The sequence below is a fragment of the Paroedura picta genome, chromosome 2 (genome assembly GCF_049243985.1).
Source record: "Paroedura picta isolate Pp20150507F chromosome 2, Ppicta_v3.0, whole genome shotgun sequence".
In the NCBI taxonomy this organism is placed as follows: domain Eukaryota; kingdom Metazoa; phylum Chordata; class Lepidosauria; order Squamata; family Gekkonidae; genus Paroedura; species Paroedura picta.
This window is the reverse complement of record NC_135370.1, coordinates 96,623,474-96,644,154: the sequence shown is the minus strand read 5'-3', so window position 1 is coordinate 96,644,154 and position 20,681 is coordinate 96,623,474. Positions and strand designations below refer to the sequence as shown.

General features: G+C 39.9%; 1 protein-coding gene across 8 annotated transcripts in view; it reads left to right on the top strand.

Annotated features, from left to right (window-relative positions):
- SBF2 (SET binding factor 2) overlaps positions 1-20,681 on the top strand; it is a 290,016-nt gene that overhangs the window by 210,136 nt on the left and 59,199 nt on the right. For all 8 annotated transcript variants that reach the window (XR_013228318.1, XM_077321787.1, XM_077321786.1 and 5 more), the window contains 6 exons: positions 2,987-3,055; positions 12,056-12,226; positions 15,813-16,069; positions 16,588-16,760; positions 17,054-17,127; positions 19,567-19,762. Coding sequence is in view for 7 of the 8 variants with exons in the window: in XM_077321787.1 (XP_077177902.1) it covers positions 2,987-3,055; positions 12,056-12,226; positions 15,813-16,069; positions 16,588-16,760; positions 17,054-17,127; positions 19,567-19,762 (940 nt within the window). In the remaining variant the exon portion in view is untranslated. The remainder of the gene's footprint in view (positions 1-2,986; positions 3,056-12,055; positions 12,227-15,812; positions 16,070-16,587; positions 16,761-17,053; positions 17,128-19,566; positions 19,763-20,681) is intronic.

Here is a 20,681-nt window from a genome sequence, read left to right as displayed (position 1 = left end):
ATCTGTATAATTGGATAGAGTTTTGTGGTTTATACAGAATCGAGAATAATGAGTAGTAATGCAAAGGATGCTAAATAGCAGGGTTTCATGTCAACTAACCTGTTTTTGGCATTGCTGTAGCAGTGTGTGACTATCTAAGAGATGCTTTAGGTTTATGCTAAAACATGATCTTAGAGATGCATGATTTAAATCATCCATATTTTTTTCAAATTGATTTGTTATTATTGTTAAGATTTAGCCTTACCTATACTTTTTCTTCTCTGCATCTTCTAGTACCTCCTTCCTTTCTGATGGATTTCTGTCCCATCTATCCTTGCTGTGCTCATATTTCGTGATCTTTTGTCTTAATTTCTTCTATGAGACTATAAGGCTGATGGTGAGCCCTCACAATTTGTTTATGTATAATGCCTACTTTTGTAGTGTCCTTAAAAATCTGGGCAATCATGATCTCTCATGCATTTGCTCCATCAACTTCCTTTCTTGTTCAACTCATTATTCTTTCTCATGTTTTGTGAAACTCTGGGGTTTCTTGACAGCCCTGGGAGGGTTTCCCAAAGGGATGGGAGTTAATAAATTTGTAATATATTTGTAAAATTTGTTAAACATTTATAAGGTGATATGCCCATATATGGTCATGTTGATCCAACCCACCCACCCCCATGACCAATAATGAAGAATAGAAGAATTGGTTTTTATGTGCTAATTTTCTCTACCCGAAAGAGTATCAAAGCTCTTCGGTATTTTATCCATATTTAAGTATGTGGATGACTTCTTTAAAATATATATATTATAGTGTCGCCATTCACACTATAATAGTTATGTAAGAATTTCTAGTATGTTCCCTGCTACAGTTGTATAACTTCACTGCAACAACACGTTTAACAAAACTGACCTATTTTTTGCAAGAATGTAGTGAAACAACAATAGAATCCTGAGGCGAGAGACTAAAAATGAAAGTTACATATTCATACCTTATATTATTATTGAGATATTTCAATAGCTGATTGATTCAGGACTAAACAGCCAAACATATGAGAGAAGAAAAGTAGATATGATCAAGCCTAGTTAAGCTTTTAAGAAGAAGAATTGGTTCTTATCTGCCACTTTTCTCTACCAGAAGGAGTCTCAACACGCCTTACAATCACCTTCTCTTTCCTCTCCCCACAACAGACACCCTGTGAGGTGGGTAAGGTTGAGAGAGCCCTGATATTATTGCTCGGTCGGAATAGTTCTATCAGTGCTGTGGCAAGCTCAAGACCACTCAGCAGGCTGCATGTGCAGGAGCAGGGAATCAAACCCACCTTCCCACATAAGAAGTCCGTGCTCCTAACCATTACACCAAGCTGGTTCACTCACCAAACTGGATCTGGAGGGGGTGGGAAGGAGAGGGGCCCCAAGTGGGCGTGGACACAGATATGCTTCCCAACCTTATTCTGCACAATTGCGTCACTTCTGGGATTTCTTGAAGCCTGAAGAATATTTCAGAGATTTATCAACAGTAAAAAAGTTGAGAAAGGCTGCCCTAGGAAGTTCGACTGTCAGAATGACAACAAACAATTTATCCAGTAGTAATAGCATCTGTCATTATAATAAAGCAACTTAAATAAATACGTCTTAAATAAATACGTCTTAAATAAATACGTCTTATATTTTACTGTGGCCTGTGGTGTTCAACATATTTATAAATTATTTGGATGAGGGATTAGAGGGGGTATTTATTAAATTTGCAGACAATACTAAACTGGGAGGGGTAGCAACACAACAGAAGACCAAATCAGAATACAGGATGATCTTGATAGGCTCGAGAACTTAGTAGACCATACATTGAAGATGATCCAGCAGTGTGACTCGGTGGTTAAAAAGGCAACTGGGATTTTGGACTGTATCAAACGGAGTATCATGTCCAGATCACGGGAGATGATGGTACCACTTTACTCTGCTCTGGTTTGGCCTCACTTGGAGTACTGTGTTCAGTTTGAGGCACCACAGTTGAAGAGGGATGTAGACAAACTGGAGCATGTCCAGAGGAGGGCAACAAAATGGTGAAGGGTTTGGAGACCAAGATGTATGAGGAAAGGTTGGGGGAGCTTGGTCTGTTTAGCCTGGAGAGGAGATGACTGAGATGGGATCTGATAGCCATAAAAGGGTGCCATACAAAGGATGGAGCAGAGTTGTTCTCTCTTGCCTCAGAGGGACAGACCAGATCCAATGGGATGAAATTAATTCAAAAGAAATTCCATCTAGACATCTGGAAGAAGTTCCTGACAGTCAGAGCAGTTTCTCAGAGGAACAGGCTTCTCGGGAGGAGGTGGGTTCTCCATCTTTGGAGATTTTTAAACAGAGGCTGGATAGCCATCTGACAGAGAGGCTGATTCTGCGAAGGTCCAAGGAGGTGGCAGGTTACAGTGGATGAACAATAGGGCTGTGAGTGTCCTGCATAGTGCAGGGGGTTGGACTATATGACCCAGGAGGTCCCTTTCAACTCCGTGATTCTATGATTCTATGAAATAGTGTAACACTGCACTCTAGTATGGTGAGAATTGAACAAGGTGCATACCCAGCAATTTTCCCTTACTTTTCCCAACTAAATTTTAACAGTCTGTAAAAAAACAAAAACAGTGTGTTTAGTAAAGTTCCTTGTAAATATAAGTTCCTTGTAAACACTTTTATTTTACATATATTTCCACCTGTGCATGATGTCTACTGAATTGTTGCTTGTGCAGTGCATAGTTATGGTAGGTACTAATGATTTATCAGCTAGTTGCTGAGAACAGACAATATTCAGAAATAAGAATACATCCGGGTTGGCTCATAAAATATAGAATCATGGAAAAAGCCAAATAGTCCTTTTTCCCCGAGTAAATTTGTCCCATGACTGAGCAGGGTTTCATGCCACAAAACATATGATTATGGTTAAAAAGTGCACTAATTAATATGCTCTGTTAATTAATTCTTTCTCTTTTTTTCTTTCAATTTGACCATGAAGGATTGTTCAACTTCAGAAGAATATAACATTGCCGCAGCACTATTGCCACTAACAACTGCTTTCTATAGGGTAAGTTCTAATTTTTGTTGGGACATTTATCATTACATGTTTGAATTCCTCCGCATCAAATGAGATTATTTCAATAATGGAGTTTTTAAGTGGATCAGCCATCATATTTAGAATTCATTCAGCAGAGGAAGGATCTATAGAGCACTCTTGCTTTGATATGAGCGGTAGATTTTTCACTGCTTTTCTTGCAGCCCTTCATTCAGTGTCAAGAATGTTGTGACTTCTGCTGATGTTCCAGAGCTATCATCTGGTAACCATCAAAGGATAGTGAGCACTAGGAACGTTATGGCAAGGAGAAATATTACAATTTGACTTAGCCTATTAACTCTTGTGCTTTAGACCTCTGCTTCAAGATAGAATCTTTTCATATCATTTTTTATTATTATTTATTATTATTATTTGTTAAATATTCTTTGATGCCCAGTCAAGATATCAGTCAAAAAATAAAACATATTCTCTGCTGATACATTTGACATTGATAAATGGTAATAATTAGGTATCTCAACTTTTCTGCCTGTATCAATCATACCTCCCTTTAGAGAAACTGAGCTAGGGTTCTGTGGTCAAAGCCACTATTAATATATTTTCTTTGTGGCTGAAAAAAAATACTCTTATGGTGTGGAGGACGTCCATGAGGCAGGAAGTTCCATCGACACACTGTTCCTCCCCCATTAATGTCTACTAACTATGTGGCTCTCTTCTTAGCAGAAGTGTCTTGCCCAGCAAGCACAGATATCATCCTTACTTCATTCCATCTGTACATAGTTTTCAAATTAGAAGAGAAAGAATCCATTGATTTATTTATTTTTATCTATAGATACTCTAATTTTGCCAATAATCAGATTTGAAAATTAATTGTGGTTGGTATTGAATGTAGATTTCTAAGGGGGCAATCCAAAGCATTCCCATTTTATTCACTATGATGATTTATTCAAAGGAAAGAGTTCTTGGGCTTATAACCTAAAACACAACAGAATCCTATGCAGAATAATTGCATTGCACTGCACAAAAGAGAAGTTGCTTCCATTGGTTGCCGGTTCATTTACAAATGTATCTGTCAGCTATGATCATCTTCCAGTGCTCTGCTTTGGGTGCTTCACCTTTTGAAATTAGATGGGTAGCAATCCAAGAACCTCCTCAGTAGTGACACCAAAGCTTTGGAACTCTCCACAGATATTGTCTGTCCCCTTCTGTCACTCCTTTGCTTCAGTCCATAAAAATAAAAGTGATCCCCAGCCTTTTTATCACTGTGGACAATTTTACTGAGGCCCGGGGGGGGTAGTCTTTTGCCAAAGGACAATTTTACTGAGGCCCGGGGGGTGGTAGTCTTTTGCCAAAGGACGTTGCCACCGCCTGAGCCCCTGCTTCACTTGCTTTCCCGCTGGTGCCCCTGACATCCCACTGCCTGCTGGGGGGGGGCACTGCCAGCAGCAGCTGCACAGTGCCACACCGAGGGGGAGCCCCAGCCATGGTGGCTACTGGAGAGCACCAAAGGTGAGCAGGCGGCAGAGTGGCAGGGCAGCCCCCAAGGCAGCAGCTGGGGAGGAGGACGAGGAGGAGCTGCAGCCCGTTACCAGCTGATCCCCGGACCGGTCCTGGTCCACGGACCGGGTGTTGGGGACTACTAACATAGTTTTCACAAAAACCATACTGCAGCCTAATTAACCTAGCCACAGAATGAACTCCATTTCTTTAAAGTATTATTATAAAATACTAAAAAGTAGCAAGTAAATATGCTTTGGTAAATGTTAATAGCACAATCCAGTGAGTTTCTTTTATCTTTTATAATATCTGTGTTGAGAAGTTTCTTCTGGAAATACTTGTATACATTATGATTAACCTTAGTGAGACACAATTTTTGTTTACAAGGTACTTTGGGAGTCTAGCAAAATTCCAATGGTTAATATACAATGACTAGGCTCTTAACAAAACTGAGTAGGCAGGATGTGACTGAAGAAATCTGCAGGCTCATAGCAGTTGGCAGTAAGTGCATGGACAACAAATCGGTATCCTGGATGCATACTTGTGGCCTGAAAAAAACCCTTATTGTTCTTCAGCAACAAACATCTCTCCATCGTCTTTCAAGTAAAATTTTAAATTGCTCGATCTAAATAATCATGAGTGTGTGATTCATCTAAATCTGGATGAGCACTTTTTACTGTGTGTAGTAATGGCCTATGAAAGCAAACAAATTGCAGCCTCTGGGGGCAGAAAACAGGTTTTCTATTTACCATTACTAATACAGTTGGAATTTGTTTAGAATATAAATAACACTATAATTATAGTTGATGTAAAAAAATTTCCCTTTTGTTGAAATGTCTTGTGCTAATTCATTTATCTTGTGTTGGTTTCTATAGGAAAGCTGTAGCACAATACTAGATGATAGCAAATTAGTTTTGCGTAATTCCTAAATTAGTTTGTAAAAGTTTTCTCAAGAAAATTTCTGCATTTCTTCTTTTCTTTCTAAGACAGCTGAACGCTGTAGCATCTTTTGTATCACTTATACATGGAATAAATGTTGACTGAAACCAATAGTGTTTTAAAGGTTACAAATGATGCAGGGAATGAAGCTTCCTCTGCACCCTTATTTGGTATACTGGAAGTTTGGTCTGTGCATATGCTTTCAATGTGGGGGCAGCATCACTTCCATTATTGTAAATAAGGCTGAGAAAAGCAAATATACCTCACTTTGCTGCCTTTTTCCCTGATGTGCAGAATATACAAAGACTCTTTATAAAGGTAAAGGTAAAGGTATCCCCTGTGCAAGCACCGAGTCATGTCTGACCCTTGGGGTGACGCCCTCTAGCGTTTTCATGGCAGACTCAATACGGGGTGGTTTGCCAGTGCCTTCCCCAGTCATTACCGTTTACCCCCCAGCAAGCTGGGTACTCATTTTACCGACCTCGGAAGGATGGAAGGCTGAGTCAACCTTGAGCCGGCTGCTGGGATTGAACTCCCAGCCTCATGGGCAAAGCTTTCAGACGGCTGCCTTACCACTCTGCGCCACAAGAGGCTACTTTATAGCCATTGTTTAAAACTCTTTCAAAGGTCTGGAAATACAGAGCTAACTGTATGTCTTGCAGCGCTAACTGAATTGTCTTGAAATACCTTTATTTGTGATTGCTTCTAAATCTTACTTATAGTGCTATCACCGTACATGGTGATATAAGTAATATAAACACCCCCCCCCGTCAACAACTTCACTAGTGGCCAGTCAGTTAACAGACTCAATTTAAGGTATTAACTACCACAATTTAAGGTATTAACTACCTTTATGGCTTTGGACCCCCATATGTGCCCTCACCTTGTGGAACAGTCTATCCAAGAAGGTCACAAAGCTATCTGGAAAAATTATTAGGGACTGATGTATATTTTGTGTATATTTTTGCTGAAACTAAGATCTTACTGTGTAATTTTGTGTCATTTAACAGGTCTTATTAATACTGCTTTATTTCAGTTTAGTTTTTAGATTTAGATTGGTTCTACAGCCCTAATCCTATTGTATTGTTTATTGAATGTCCCATTCATTGATCATTCTGACTCACTTTGTGTAATCTGCCATGAGTCCAAATGAGAAAGGCAGACTATAAATAAATAAATAATCAATTATATTAAAACCACAGAGGTTTAAGGTCACACACACGCACCTTTTAAACTGTAGGAAAACGTAATCCTCTGGGGCTACTAAAGCAGTCTCTTCAGAACTCTGGCTTCAATCTCAACTAACAACATCTATTTCATTCAAGACTCATTGGAGCTTACTTTACCATTGCATTTTCATTCACATTTCTGAAATTTGCAATGTGTGTGTAACTAAAATTAAATTCATTAAATGAAGACGATGATGATGATGATGATGACAGTTAGTGTAGGGAACTTGATTATCACTTGACTAGCCATTGTCAGCCTTCACTATATTTCCTCAGTTCTGCATTGTCAGCAGAGTATGCTACTTTACTCTTTAATTTTTTTAATGCTATTTTTGTAGAAAAATCTGTTTTTCATAATCAGGTAGAATTTCACACCTATCCCAAAAAGCCCACTGTGAAATCTGTGTTATTGCATGGTTTTTAACATTCGTGGAAGTTGTGTTTCTTCCCTATATTTTTTACCATGTCTGAGAACAAGGTAATCATTTTAGGAATGTGAAATATCCTACCAACTTCAACCCAGTCTCTAACGTTAGATCTTTTTTTGTTTGTTTTTTAGCAACAGTTTTGCTTACTCCTTCTTTCTGCCCTCCCTTCTCCATATTGCTCGAAGCATGTGTGTTCTGCAAATTAACATCTATTTTTTTGTCCTATGGAATAATGACAATTATAAGTTAAAGATCTAAATAGAATATTTGATGGACAGAAAGTGCTGTTAAATTTCTATGTTTGTGTGGGATGGCCACCTTTCTGAGAAACTTCTAGCACCAAGCAGTTCTCAGACTTTGGGTAGAAACAAGGACACACATAGAAATAGTATATGTTTGTAGCATTAACATCCCTTCTCCTCATATTCCTTCTCTTTCTCCTCTTTTCCAACCTTTGTATTTTTTAAAGACCCAGATTAGATCATATGACCTACCCTATATACTCGCGTATAAGCCTAGCTTTTCAGCAACTTTTTTCACACTAAAAAGCCCTCCTCGGCTTATACACGGGTATATACGGTAATTGAAATAAAAGGCGGCTGCAGCCAGCCAATCATTGTATTGCCTTTTGCAAATGTGTACTGCACGCTGAGCATGATCTGCCAGCTTTTAGGACATCAACAGTTTGACGGAGGGACTCTGATCTTTTTTTCCCTTTTGCCGTCACTTCTTCCTCTTCTTAATCACTTCTTCCAAACTATTCTTTTGGTTTCTGTGGGTGGAGTGGGGTTGGTTTTGGGGATGCTTTGGGATTTACTGTTTCTTTCTCCTAGTGTTTCTTCTTTTATCTGAGGGTTAGCATTGTTTGCCTTTTCTTCTTGGGGTTGTATTTCTTTTAAAATTGATTTTTACAGTTCTTTCTTTCAGTGTTCGGTTTTACAGTTCTTTATTTCAGTGTTTTGTTCTGGGGGGGCACTGCAGTTGTAGTTACAGTTGTCCATTCTCCCAGTTTGGTAGCTGTTGTACTTGTTGTAGTAGGTTGCCAACTTCGGGTACTGTTGTTCTGCTGTGGTTTGCTGGGAGCACTGTTTGGTTCTCCTGCCAGAGCTGTCCTCACATAGAAGTTCTGTCAGAGCTCTCTCAGGGTGTTTGGCATCAAGAGAGGAAGGGTAGTGAAAAGCGGGATACAAAAACCAGCAGCTATTCATCCTCTTGACTTTTCTGTATTTGTTGGAGGGGAGGAAAGCAAGATGGGAGAGCCTGTGATGATGGAGCAATTCCCACCCTTGGCTTATATGAGAGTCAATAAATTTGCCCAGATTTTGTGGTAAGATTAGGTGCCTTGGCTTATATGCAGGTTGGCTTATATGCGAGCATATAGGGTACTTGACCAGTGATTTAAATAAATATGTTTAGATACTGTTTATAATATTCTGCTAAATTAACGTTTTAAAGAGATTTGCAGAACTGTGTTACTTCCTGAATGGTTTTCTTGATAAAAGTTTATTTTAATGGATTTATCCAAATGTGTTACTTGGATGACATTTGTTTGATTTTTCACTGGTATGTGATTTCATCTCTAAGAAACAATATTCAGTTTGAGAATAAAAATTGAAACACTGGATGAGTATTTTGCAAATCAAGCCCCTGAGAGTAGCAGAATAATTCATAGTTTGAAACACTGTTTATACTTCCACACCCTCCCCACCCATGCTTTCCTTATATATTCCCTGAACAAGGCACTTTATTTTGAACATGTGTATGTTATTTTTGAGGAAATTGTTTTCGCCAATAAACTTTTTGAGTAAGACCCTAATTTGCCTACTTTAAAAAACTTTTTCCATTGTAGAATAATGATTAGTTTAAAATTTGTTCAGTCATTTTACAGGCGACAAAATGCTGCTCTTACTAATGTACCTGTCTTTTGAACTTGTGGATAATACTTGGTACAGTCTGAAAAAGAAACAGTCATAAACATCCCATTTGAACAGGAATGGTGGTCATATTCCTGCAAATGAAACATGTAGATTCACCTTCTGAAAGCACAAGTTGCAATCCTGTACATGAACCATTTAAATTAAACAGCTAACTGAAATTGGACTTAAGACTATTGTCTCAACCAGCCAAGAACATGGCATATTTGTATGGCTCTTAAGAACACTCTTTCATATGTTTTCAGCATAAAACTGTTGAGAGTTTATGTGCAACCAGCTGCACTCAAGAGCTGCTATTTAACCTTGTCTAGACTTTTTCAAGTTTGCTTGGTATGCATGTGCATGAGGCTGAGACTACAGAGGAATGTGATTAAAATATGGCAATTCACTGCCAGAGGATGTAGTGATGGCCACAGGAATAAACAGTTTTAAAGGGGGGATACATTCATGGAGGATACATCTATCAATGATTACCAGCAGTGGTTTGTTCTAATCACAATTTCAACTAGGAATTATTTCCTTATAATATTTTGAATAAATGTGTAAGGCCACAGGTGGTTTCAGTATTTTATCCATATTTAAACATGCTGAAATTGGCAGATGAGTTCTTTTAAAATATATAATCGTTGCGCCATTCACACTATGATAGTTATAAAGTTATGTAAGAATTTCTAGTATGTTCCCTGCTGCGGTTTTATAACTTAGCTCCAACAACACACTTAGTAAAACTGACATTATTTTTTGTAAAAATGTAGTGAAACAGCAATGGAATCCTGAGGCTAGAGACTGAAAATGAAAATTAAATATTCATACCTTATTCTTGTGATATTTCAATAGCTGTTTGATTCAGGACGGAACAGTCAAACAGATGAGAGAAGAAAAGTAGACATGATCAAACCTATCTAAACTTTTAAATCCCATTAACCATAAGAGTATGTGTATGTATAAAACTATTGTATAGCTGGCCTTATTCTACATGTCCATGATTTGATTTTTTATCAGATAATATTATATACCTACATTTGGCAACTATTCTGAAACCATTTCACTTTTAATTTTAAACCTGAGTGTAAAACTGCATATAGAAATTGGGATATAAATTGACCTCTAAAACAAGTCACATGGGACAATCTTAGGGCCTTCTACCTGGATAAACCTAAGTTAACTGCAATTTCTCTCTTAAGGGAAAAAAATCTCATAGACCTCAGTGTGGCAAGAATATTGTATTTATCCATATGAAGTAGATATGGTATAAGATAGAGAAAGTGCACTATGACTTGAGGGAAAATAGACCACAGAATAGTCTAAGATGTTTCTAGACGGGGGAGGGGGCATTGAGAATCACTGTCAGTGTGTAGATGTCGGAAGATGCTTGGTGGATCATATTGTTAAACCGAACTACTGTTCCTTCACCTGTGTCTTTCCTATTCATAAAGCAGCTAGATTCACAAATTGTAATAGTAATAGTAATTTTTTTAGAAGGGGGGGTAATGAACTGAGATCTTGGGATGCAAGATGAAATTAATTTATGGTGGCATACAGCCTCTTGTGGCGCAGAGTAGTAAGGCAGCAACATGCTGTCTGAACCTTTCTGTCCATGAGGTTGGGAGTTCGATCCCAGCAGCCGGGTGAAGGTTGACTCAGCCTTCCATCCTTCCGAGGTTGGTAAAATGAGTACCCAGCTTGCTGGGGGGTAAACGGTAATTACAGGGGAAGGCACTGGCAAACCACCCCGTATTGAGTCTTCCATGAAATCGCTAGAGGGCATCATGCCAAGGGTCAGACATGACTCGGTGCTTTCACAGGGGATACCTTTACCTTTACAGTAGATCAGTCTCAGCTTTTTTATGGTTGAAAACTCACTGAAACAGTTTTCAGGATTCAATAAATTCCAGAAATGATGTAATCATGCAGAATATGGCTGGGAAGCATAGCTATGCAAATGCCCACTGGGGCCCCTCCCCTTCCCACTACCTCCAGGTCCATCATTGGCCATTGGGGGGGTCAACATGACCATATATGGTCATATCTCCAATAAATATTTAACAAATTGAAAAAATATATTACAAATTTATTAATTCCCACCCATTCAGGAAACCCTTCCAGAGCCGTCAAGAAACCCTAGGGTTTCACAAAACCCTTGCTGAGAAAGCCTGTAGTAGATAATTGACAGTTTCCACCACCACTACTATGCACTATGTGTTGCATGGTCATTTTGGCCCCATGTGAAACCAAATGGCTCTGTGAGTTTAAGATTAATTCTAAGTGCGTTATTGAAGGTGAGGAACTGTAGTGTAGTGTGACAGAAATTGTACAAAGAATACATAATTGTAAAGAATAATTCTGATCTTTTAAAGCAAGTCTGAGAGCAAAGACAGGCACTCTGTGATTCTGAGGTGGGGAAAGTCTTAGGATTGTAGTTGTATGGATAGTTCTAACAGGGGAAAATGCTGTGTCATTTCCACAGCAATACATTGCCCTCTACTGGCTACAGTTTGGTTAAACTGAATAACTCATCGTGTTCTCATTCTAAGCTATCTGACAGTTGACTTTAAAAGGCTGGATATAAATATAAAATGAGGAAACCTCTTAAATAATTCTGAGCTGATAATTGATGACTTGAAGGAAAGGACATAGTGTAGACTTTATGTGATTTATTTGAGATAAATTTGCTCGAAAGTTCAAGTCTCAAGAGTGAGTCTTCGGTGAGAATTGTTAGATATGGGTAAGTTGCTGTTTCATTTTTGTCATCACTTATAAATATATATAAGCAAGAATTTATGAATATATTATATTTGCACATGCATACTTAAGGTTACTTATTTATTTATTTAGATTTTTATGCCGCCCTCCATACAGCTCTGGGCGGTACTTGTAAAAGTACTATATTCTAATAATTGTTTTTAATATCAATATGGTATTTGTTTTTCTCTAAAAAATATTTTACAGACTGAATTTATATGATATTCCTGTTCATTGTGCTTTCAGAAATTAGCACCAGGAGTCAGTCAGTTTGCATATACCTGTGTACAAGATCACCCAATATGGGCTAATCAACAGTTCTGGGAAACAACATTTTATAGTGAAGTGCAAAATCAAATCCGTTCCCTCTACCTCTTAGCGAAGGAAGACAATCATCCACAACACTTAAAGAAAAAGGTAAAATATTTCTACCTCGCATACCTAGCAAAATGACAAAAAACCTGTAACAAAAAAGGGCTAAATAAAAAAGATAATACTGATATCCAAGTAAAGCAGTGCCAACGGCCGGGTAAGACAGCAGCAGCTTCCAATTAAATTCCACAGAATACCTGGAAAAACAACAGCCTCTTGATGCCTAAATACCATCATGGTTGGCATCATGCAGACAGATTTGGAGAGACTTCCACAAACAAGGCACTATCACAGAGAAATCCCTGAGTTGAGTGTACATCACAGTACGGATTCAGTTCCATCATTACCTATAGTGAAGACATGATCTAACTATCTAGTACTGGAAGGAAATGGCTTGCACCTTCACAGTAAAATGTAAAACACTGTAGATTATGTGAAGAATAAAAATTGAGCTATCTGAAGCTTTATAGTCCTGGGGAAAATATGTTGCCAATATAAAAAGGTAAAGGTAAAGGTATCCCCTGTGCAAGCACTGGGTCATGTCTGACCCTTGGGGTGACGCCCTCTAGCATTTTCATGGCAGACTCAATACGGGGTGGTTTGCCAGTGCCTTCCCCAGTCATTATCGTTTACCCCCCAGCAGCAAGCTGGGTACTCATTTTACCGACCTCGGAAGGATGGAAGGTTGAGTCAACCTTGAGCTGGCTGCTGGGATCGAACTCCCAGCCTCATGGGCAGAGCTTCATACAGCATATTACTGCCTTACCACTCTGTGCCACAAGAGGCTCTTATGTTGCCAATATACACATACATATATTAAATTATCAAGAAGCAGGTCAAGAAGCAACAGTGAGAACCGAGCATGGAATTACTGATTGGTTCAAAATTGAGAAAGGAGTTCGGCAAGGCTGTATACTGTCGCCTTGCCTATTTAACTTGTATACGGAGCACATCATGAGAAAGGCGGGGTTAGAGGAGTCACAAATTGGGATCAAGATTGCAGGGAGAAATATCAACAACCTCAGATATGCAGATGACACCACTCTAATGGCAGAAAGTGAAGAGGAACTAAAGAGCCTGTTGATGCGGGTGAAGGAGGAGAGTGCAAATGTTGGCTTGAAACTCAACATCAAGAAAACGAAGATCATGGCATCCGGCCCTCCCAATTCCTGGCAAATAAATGGGGAAGAAATGGAGATAGTGACAGATTTTATTTTCCTGGGCTCCAAGATCACTGCAGATGGGGACTGCACCAACGAAATTAAAAGACGCTTGCTCCTGGGGACGAAAGCTATGGCAAATCTTGACAGCATCCTAAAAAGCAGAGACATCACCCTGCCAACAAAAGTACATCTAGTCAAGGCTATGGTATTCCCAATTGCAATGTATGGCTGTGAAAGTTGGACCATAAGGAAGGCTGAGCATCAAAGAATTGAGGCTTTTGAACTCTGGTGCTGGAGAAGACTCTTGCGAGTCCCTTGGACTGCAAGGCAAACAAACCGGTCAGTCTTAGAGGAGATCAGCCCTGCCTGCTCCTTAGAAGGCCAGATCCTGAAGATGAAACTCAAATACTTTGGCCACCTCATGAGAAGGAAGGACTCCTTGGAGAAGAGCCTAATGCTGGGAGTGATTGAGGGCAAAAGAAGAAAGGGACAACAGAGAATGAGGTGGCTAGATGGAGTCACTGAAGCAGTAGGTGCAAACTTAAATGGACTTCGGGGAATGGTAGAGGACAGGAAGGCCTGGAGGATCATTGTCCATGGGGTTGGACACGACTTCGCACCTAACAACAACAATAGTAAATTATATGAAATTTCTGCCACTGCCAGTCTGAAGTATAAGAGAACAGCAGTAACAAGGCTGGAACTTGGAGTAAGCTTTAATGAGTATATACACTTTTGAAGTTTTCCCTGTTCCTTGTAGAAGTCTGGAGTAATAACTATATATTATACTAAGGGTTGAATTCAATACTTCTGTGAAAGGAGCAAGGTCACCAAAGAGATTCTACCTGATTTCCCTCGTCCAGAAATCCCTTGCATCCTCCCTCTCAAAATGTAATTCCAAAGGATTGGGACTCGGGGGCAATAATTAGAAGAGGAACTTTGCAGTCCTTGCATCTACTCTCCTTAAGTAGGCAAAGCTCAAGTCTGTGGAACTTATTCCACTTATGAAAGTGGGAATGGGAATGCATCCTATATTCCTGCCTAGTCCCATCTCCTAGCTGTATTCCTATACAATGGAGATTACTGAAGAATGGAGAAGTTGATAAACCAATAAATTTGGGCTGCTTAAGAAAGAACTTGATACATCTCGTTGTTAGAACCTGTGGTTTATGCTAACAAAATGAGATAATGTGAAAACAGTTGCCAAACACCTTTGCTCTAATTTCCTCAAGCTATAATATTTTTCTGCCTACGTGCTATCCACCTAGTTAACAAAGAACAAATGTCGGATTGGAAAACTTGTTCATAAAAACATTGTAAACTTCTTTATGCCTAGATATGGCTTACCTACTGAACACTGCAGAAGTCTGAACAGTATTATCAGAAAGGAGTTAGTTTTATGTTGTTTCTCCAACTAATTCGTGCTCTCTCTCAATATGAGCCAAGGTTTTGAAAGTTAAAAGTAATATCAACATGTACTAAAAAAAACACACAGAAAAGCTTGAATAAACAAAGTTGGTGCTGCATGGAAAAGACTATAAAAACTAGAGTTCATGACAGCTTTCTACTTGTATTATTATTATTCTTACAGTGGGCCTTGTGAGCATATGTCTAAAACAGTTATTCAAATATTTGTTTAAAGTTCAATTAGTAGATCTGTTGGTGCCTATTTTTTTAAGGTGGGTGGCTACCGGGAGAAGATGTTAACTGTGCCTCACCTTTAGAACTCAGTCTAGCACCCATTTTCTTGTCTTTTAGGAGTTTTATTTACATAGACATTTCACGACCTTTCAGTGATTTTAGTGAATTGAGTCTCCTGTCATTGCTGATGCTTATCAACTTTGGGACTTTCACCGGGATTTCACTGAGCCCTCGGGGAGGGTGGTATATAAATATAATAAATAAATAAATAAATAAATAAACAAACAAACAAACAAATAAATAAATAAATAAATAAATAAATAAATAATACATTTACTGGGTTAAAATATTGTTTTAGATGTATGATGATTGGCCTTGAAGGCCTTAGCCTGAAAGGAGAGTATAATTTTGTTGTATCTGAATACTGTTCCCTGATTTTGTCCCATATCTGCAAGTAAATGTGAGCACAAGAGGTAGGGTGAGAAAGTTGACTGAAGCATGGACCAAAAAAGGAGACTAGGGAAGGACGTTTCCTTTTTTGGTCCATGCTTCATTCAACAAAACATTCTCTACCTATCCCTTGTGTTCATGCTTTTTGAAGGACGGTGTTCTCCTATCAGGCAATGGTATGACCAAGGTAGTGAGGGGTGATAGGAGAAAGATAATGGTTTTTATAAAGTAATTAGCTGGAATTCCAACAACAGTTATATTGCAGGTTGTGTGTAGTATTTTCCTTCTATTCCATCCTCCACTAGAAACACTTCTTTCTTATAAAAATAAAATAAAATGTCACTGTATATTATTGTTTCATTCTTTTTCCCCCTTAGGAAAAAAATTCTGAGGTCCAAGAAAAAACAGCCATGGATTTGGCTGCTGAGCAACTTCATCTGTGGCCAACACTTAGTAAAGAGACTCAGCAGCAGCTGGTACAAAGTGAGGAAAGCATGGTTTTCAGCCAGGCCATTCATTTTGCAAACCTCATGGTTTATCTGCTAGTGCCACTGGACACTAGTAAAAACAAACTGTTGAGAGCCACTGCTCCAGGAGACTGGGAGAGTGGAAGTAATAGCATTGTCACAAATAGGTGCGTAAACAGAACTATCTTTACAACAGTCAGCATTAAGATTGCTAACTCCAGGTTAGGAAATACCTGGAGACTTTTGGGGTGGAGCTAGGAGTGGACAGGATTGGGGGGGGGAGTATAGTGGCGTACATTGCTATGGAGTCCACCCTCCAAAGCAGCCATTTTCTCCAGGAAAATTGATTTCTGTCGCCTGACAATGAGCTGTAAAACCAGGGGATCCCCAGGTCCCAGCTGGTGACTGGCATCCCCAGACTCAGCGTATTAACTCTAGCAGTCAACTAGTAGAAAACATAGCTTCCCGGTTGGGCTTGACATAATAGAAATGGAAACTGATGAATGAACGTATGCCTTTTACAAATGCATGCTAAATGAAAGAGTTGTATATAAGGCAATAATTATTCTGCACTTGAATATTTTTTTAAGTATATTTCAGTCTTAAAGGAGTTTCTTTGCATAGAAATTCATATGATTTATTTTAAGATAAGCATGGATTTAACTAAATGGGATTGCTTTCTTAGTATTGCTGGAAGTGTTGCAGAGAGCTATGACACTGAAAGTGGCTTTGAGGATTCTGAGAACAATGATATTGCCAATGCCGTTGTGCGCTTCATTACCAGATTCGTAGACAAAGTTTGTACAGAAAGTGGCGTGACACAGGATCACATCAGAAGTCTTCATTGTATGATTCCAGGTACAAAGAACTGCGTTCAATCCTTGAACTCTTTAAACTATTTTTTTTTCTTTTTGTTTCTGCCTTAGAAGATATTTTTGGGAAGTGGGGGGGGGGGTTGTATCAGCTATTTTCAGTTGACTGTAATGGTTTGCAAATTTAATTTTATTCCATCGATGTCCACATTGTCAAGTGACAGCTCTATCCTGGGCTTTCTGGAAGCAGTTCAGTGGTAGGTTTTTAGAATTGTAAGATTTTTTCAGTTGGTTTTACTCTTCCTTGTTATGCTTATTTATGATGTTGTTTCTTCTCAGGAATTGTAGCAATGCACATTGAGACTTTGGAGGCAGTCCATCGGGAAAGTAGAAGATTACCACCCATACAGAAGGCAAATATTTTGAACTATGATTATGCTGCCAGTTTGATAGCTTCAGTTTCCCTTTTTGATGTGGGAACATCTCTAGCCATGGCACAGGGGAGGAGTACAACAGAAAGTTACGGATGTGATGCTGCACTCATCCCTGCAACCGCCCCACAACTGAACACAGTGGGGAGGCTGAGGTGGCTGAGCCTGGCTTGGGTGCAGAAGGAATGGGCGTGGCAGCACCAGGCCTGGCACTGAGGCCCCTTGCTCCATCACTTCTGCCCCTGTTTTGCACCACAGGAGAGTGCACTATACCTGCCTAGCAGGGGAGGGGTGCAGTAGACACAGAAAAATCTGCTCGCCTGGTGGCATAGTGGCTTTGGGCACTCTTCCATGCGTTCTCCTGAAGGAAGAAGGGTGGCAGCTGCAGCTGGCCAGTCCTGGCACTGGGCCCCCTCACTCAACTGCCATCACCTGTCTTTCACGTCCCTCTCCCCCGGGCAGTTGGGAAAGCACACAGAGGAGTGCCTAAAGCCCATGCTGGCAACTATGCTGCTGGATTGGGAGGCTTTTCTGTGTCTTCTGTGCCCATCCCCTCACTAGGAAAAAGCCACCCACCCAATAGCACAGTGGCCAGCATGAGCTTTGGATGCTCCTCCTCATGGTCTCCCGACTGGGAGAGGCACACAGAAGATGGGTGGCAATAGCGAAGTAAGGGGGGACTAAGCATCAGGCCTGGCCAACTACCACCACCTGTCTTCCACTGCCCCCACTCACAGTTGGGAGGGCATGCAGAGGAGCACCCAAAGCCTGTGCTAGCCATTATGCCACTGGGTGGGCAGCTTTTCCTGTGCCTTCCTAGTTGGGGGAGGAGCACAGAAGACAAAGAAAAGCCTGCCCACCCAGCAGCATGGTCACCAGCACAGGCTTTGGGTTCTCCTCTGTATGCTTGCCTGAAGTGTGCAGAAGATAGGCAGTGGCAGAACAAGGGGGTCTTGGCGCCAGGCCTGGCCAGCCACCGCTGTGCCTGTTCCTCCTGTACCAGGCTGTGTCCATCCAAGGCCAAGGCAAGAGCCAGAATGAATTTCCTACTAGCTTGACTACTTTTCTTCTCCTTCCTTCCTTCCTTCCTTCCTTCCTTCCTTCCTTCCTTCCTTCCTTCCTTCCTTCCTTCCTTCCTTCCTGCCTGCCTGCCTGCCTGCCTGCCTGCCTGCCTGCCTGCCTGCCTGCCTGCCTGCCTGCCTGCCTGCCTGCCTGCCTGCTTAATTACTTCCTTACTTCCTTACTTGCTTTCTTTTCTTCCCTCTCCTTCCCTCCTGCTTGTTTCTTTCTTCTCTTTCCTTCTAACCCTGAGGTTGGCAACCTAGCTGCCCACACTCCCCCCAAGACAAGAGGATCAGAGCTCTCACATCCATTTTTTAAAATATAATTGAGATGACATTTGGAAAATTTAGGAAGAATGCCAACCAAGTTAGAAATCCTTGACAAATAAGCAGCTTAGCTATTGTTTTGTGAAATATAAACGAGAGAATAGCATAAGCCAACCCTTGAACAAAATCTAAATATCACTACATGTCTACTGAGGATCTACCACCTTTCCAAAGTGAAAAACTGCCTAAGCAAATCACATTTTTCCTCCTATATATCAGAGGCAGAATCTCTATGCCTTGCTTTTCTCAAGATGAGGCAGCCTTTCTTACACAATTACTATTTTTATCCGATCTGTAGCCCATTCTTTCCACTAAATATTGGGTCAGACTGCTTCTGGGGACCTCTCTGATCATGAAGCATGCTAGCATACTTTGAGTAATTCTGTTATTGTTTTAAAGGACTTTTTTCATTTTCACAGTCAGCTAGTGAGCATGTTTTTTTCAGAAGGAGAAATGTGTGATGAGGGAGAAAATTCTATAAACTCTTCTTTCCCTGCCATTTTTTTTTCCTGGAGAACACTACCTCCGTGTTGGTCATCTCTGTTACAAAAACTTATATTTATCATTATATAATTATTATCATTATTTTATTATTATCTTACCAAGCAGGAATTAAAGCAGCCCAGGGGTATCTTTCTTAGCAGAAAGACAGAAGGAAAAGGGGAGGAAGGGGGTTGAACGAACGAAACAAACAAACAAACAAACCCTAGTTTCAGTGGCTTCATTTGTTAAACAAGTCCTTTTAAAATGATAACAGAATCACATGTACCACATACACCTTGTGAATCTCTGTTGAGTTTTGGTGTGCAGTAGAAGGACTATACCCACAGTTGAGATACTGTGCCTACAGAAAGAGGAAAATGTCAACTTACTGCTGAGTCCTTTTTCAAAACAGTCTGATAACAAAATAAGCCAATCTGGAATAGAATTTGTCTTCTGTAGAATAGAATGTGTCACAGTAAATCCAGTTAAAATATTGTAGTTTGACACCTGTAGAATTCAGCTTTTGAAAAAATCTTTTCTTTGGGATCAGCCCAAGATTCTACGACCAGCTTTGCTACCTGGAGAAGAATTTGTGTGTGAAGGTCTCCGTGTGCTCCTGGATCCTGATGGTAGAGAGGAAGCAACTGGAGGATTGCTTGGTGGCCCTCACATTCTCCCAGCAGAAGGAGCTTTATTCCTTACTACATACAGAGTTATATTTAAAGGAACACCTCATGATCAGCTAGGTATGCTCTCTGTTATGATCGTCAATATTTCTACTCCAGAATGCATTTAATAGTCAGGTCATATTGATGGTTCATTTAGATCAAAAATAAATGGCAAGATCTTGATACAGACTCTTTCAGCTTTTTAATCAGCATAACTTATGGCAGACATGTAGTCAATTAACACAGTTGCACTGTTCTCATTATGTTCATAATATGATAAGATTAATAGGAAGTTATGGTCAGCTCTTTGTTACTCATTCATATGTTTATGTTTTATTTTGTCAAGAAGTACCACTAGGGTCACCTACCTCCAGTGGCAGCTGGAGGTCTCCTATTACAATTGAGCTCCGGTCAACCAAGATCAGTGCCCTCAGTGAAAATGGCTGTTTTTGAGGGTGCACTCTATGGTATTATACTCTGCTGTGATTCCTCCTCAGCCTTCACTCCCAAAATCTCTAGGAATTTCCCAACCCAGAGTTGGCAAGCCTACCATTTATCCTAGAGTATGTACCAGAGAGGCTTTTTCATATGACATTTTTCAAGATGAAGTATACCTCCATATATGCAAGCTCATCTGAAAGGTGTAAAGTTCCTACATCTCTGTTTAATAGGGAACCTTGGAAAAAGCAGAGTTTCTGATCATGGGGAAAGATGTCTTGCACAAGCACACATATGCCCATAGGGCATTTGCATACCTTGAAGTGAATGCATACACATCAAGGATGCACTTTGCCACTATGGTGCCACTTTTCTCTGCCGCCTCCCTATATTCAGTCTCCATATGATGTATGATTCATGAGATCATAATTATTAGTCAGCAACAACATCCATGATCTGAAAGATAGTAAAATATGCAACTAAGCTAATGGATGCTGCCATGGTGATTATCTCAGATATTCCACTTGCTGATGTGCTCAGCCATTCAGGGATGACAAAA